This window comes from Mesocricetus auratus, unplaced genomic scaffold (genome assembly GCF_017639785.1).
Source record: "Mesocricetus auratus isolate SY011 unplaced genomic scaffold, BCM_Maur_2.0 Super-Scaffold_100003, whole genome shotgun sequence".
NCBI lineage: Eukaryota > Metazoa > Chordata > Mammalia > Rodentia > Cricetidae > Mesocricetus > Mesocricetus auratus.
Window position 1 is genome coordinate 50,263,749 of NW_024429188.1, and position 2,687 is coordinate 50,266,435.

General features: G+C 43.4%; 1 protein-coding gene across 1 annotated transcript; it reads left to right on the top strand.

Annotated features, from left to right (window-relative positions):
• Nucleotides 1-1,889, top strand: LOC121139994 (importin subunit alpha-1-like). Its single transcript, XM_040744289.1, is given in 2 exon segments — nucleotides 1-233; nucleotides 235-1,889. Coding segments are annotated over 2 exon segments (1,569 nt in total). The 5' UTR covers nucleotides 1-66; the 3' UTR covers nucleotides 1,637-1,889.
• The last annotated feature ends 798 nt before the right edge of the window (nucleotides 1,890-2,687 follow it).

A 2,687-nucleotide genomic window follows, 5' to 3' on the forward strand; every position in this document is an offset into this window, starting at 1 on the left:
GAGCCCGCACCGCCTTTCGTGGACGCCTGAGCCGGCTGAGCAGCTTTCTCCCGTATTCCTGTAACCATGCCCCCCAACGAGAATGCTAATTCACCAGCTGTCCGGCTTAACAGATTCAAGAACAAGGGGAAAGACAGTACAGAAATGCGGCGCCGCCGAATAGAAGTTAATGTGGAACTGAGGAAAGCGAAGAAAGACGACCAGATGCTGAAAAGGAGAAATGTCAGCCACTTCTCTGCAGGAGAACCGCAGCAATCAGGGCACTGTAAACTGGTCTATTGAAGACATTGTTAAAGGCATAAACAGCAACAATTTGGAAAGCCAGCTCCAAGCTACTCAAGCTGCTCGGAAACTGCTTTCTAGGGAGAAACAACCTCCTATCGACAACATCATCCGGGCTGGTTTGATCCCAAAATTTGTGTCCTTCTTGGGCAAAACTGATTGTAGTCCCATTCAGTTTGAATCTGCTTGGGCACTTACTAACATTGCTTCTGGAACATCAGAACAGACCAAGGCTGTGGTAGATAGAGGTGCTATCCCAGCATTCATTTCTCTCTTGGCATTTCCCCATGCTCACATCAGCGAGCAAGCTGTATGGGCTCTTAGAAACATTGCAGGTGATGGTTCAGTTTTCCGAGATTTGGTTATCAAATATGGTGCAGTTGACCCACTGTTGGCACTTCTTGCAATTCCTGACCTGTCTTCCTTGGCATGTGGTTACTTATGCAACCTTACCTGGACACTTTCAAACCTTTGTCGAAACAAGAATCCTGCACCCCCCTTAGATGCTGTTGAGCAGATCCTTCCTACTTTAGTTCGTCTGCTGCTTCACAATGACCCAGAAGTCTTAGCAGATTCCTGCTGGGCTATTTCCTACTTGACTGATGGTCCAAATGAGCGGATTGAAATGGTTGTAAAGACAGGAGTTGTGCCCCAACTTGTGAAGCTTCTAGGAACTACTGAGTTGCCAATTGTGATTCCTGCACTCAGAGCCATAGGGAATATCGTCACTGGAACAGATGAGCAGACTCAGATTGTGATAGATGCAGGAGCACTTGCAGTTTTCCCCAGCCTGCTAACAAACCCCAAAACTAATATTCAGAAGGAGGCCACGTGGACAATGTCAAACATCACAGCTGGATGCCAGGACCAGATACAGCAAGTTGTGAATCATGGCTTAGTCCCATTTCTTGTTGGTGTCCTCTCTAAGGCAGACTTCAAGACACAGAAGGAAGCTGTGTGGGCTGTAACCAACTACACCAGTGGTGGGAATGTTGAACAGATTGTGTATTTTGTTCATTGTGGCATAATAGAACCTTTGGTGAACCTCTTAAGTGCAAAAGATACCAAAATTATTTTGGTTATTCTTGATGCCATTTCAAATACCTTTCAGGCTGCTGAGAAACTAGGTGAGACAGAGAAACTCAGCATAATGATTGAAGAGTGTGGAGGCTTGGACAAAATTGAAGCACTACAGAGCCATGAAAATGAGTCTGTATACAAGGCGGCGTTAAGCTTGATTGAGAAGTATTTCTCGGTGGAAGAAGAGGAAGATCAAAACGTGGTGCCAGAAACTACCTCTGAAGGCTTTACCTTTCAAGTTCAGGATGGGGCTCCTGGGACCTTTAACTTCTAATGTCCAGCTGTGACACAAAGTTGTTAGCTACGCTGTGTTGCTTATAAATTTGTCTTACTGTTTCTCTACTAAGAACTCTTTTTAAACGTGGTTTGTTATTGTAGCACTTTTTACAAAAAAAACTATACTTGAACAGTTGTAAACTGTACATACTATATGAAGCTGTCCTCTGAGTTTCTTATTTCTATGTGGAATTTCGTATCCTGCAGTGTCCTGTGTAAATAAAGATTAGGTTCCACTCTTTAAAAAAAAAGCTGCTAGAGTAAACCAACTGATACATTTAAAAAATACCTTTACTTCTGCCGGGCGATGGTGGCATACGCCTTTAATTCCAGCACTCGGGAGGCAAAGGCAGGTGGATCTCTGTGAGTTCGAGGCCAGCCTGGTCTACAGAGTGAGTGCCAAGACAGGCTCCCAAACAATACAGAGAGACCCTGTCTTGAAAAAACCAAAAAAAAAATCTTGACTTCAAAATGAAAGTCAAAGGGTGTGTTGCTTTGGAGAAGAGATTATGCTTTTATTTCCACAGGAAATGAGAATCTATGGATTCATTCCAGATTGATATGGATCAGGTTTGATCAGGGAACACCTCTTGAAAATCCTGGCTACAGACAAAGGAATAAACTTAGAAAAACTATGAAACGTGTAACATGTGTTTTACTTGGTCAAACATACAACAAAAATCATCTTTAACTAACGTGTACAGCACACAGTCTATACTTGTATTAATACAGATATGTATGTTACCTTTAAAAGTTTATGTATTTTCAGAGCAAGGGAATCAGACACCAATTAAAAGGGATTGTCCAAAAGCTGCAGTTGAGGGCCATGTCAGGGTCTGTGGCCCCACTGAAGTCATGGTCTATGCTGATGTCTGATGCTCCTGCTACCATCAAAGGCCATGCAGAAATCTGAGATTGAGGGCCAAGTTAGTGTCTCAGAGCCAGACTGCCACTGGGGGCAGTGGGGACATCATTCTGTATCATATCATCCCTGGAGAAAACTGATTCTCCCTTTTAACAGTCATTGATTGCCAATAGTTCTTCATCTT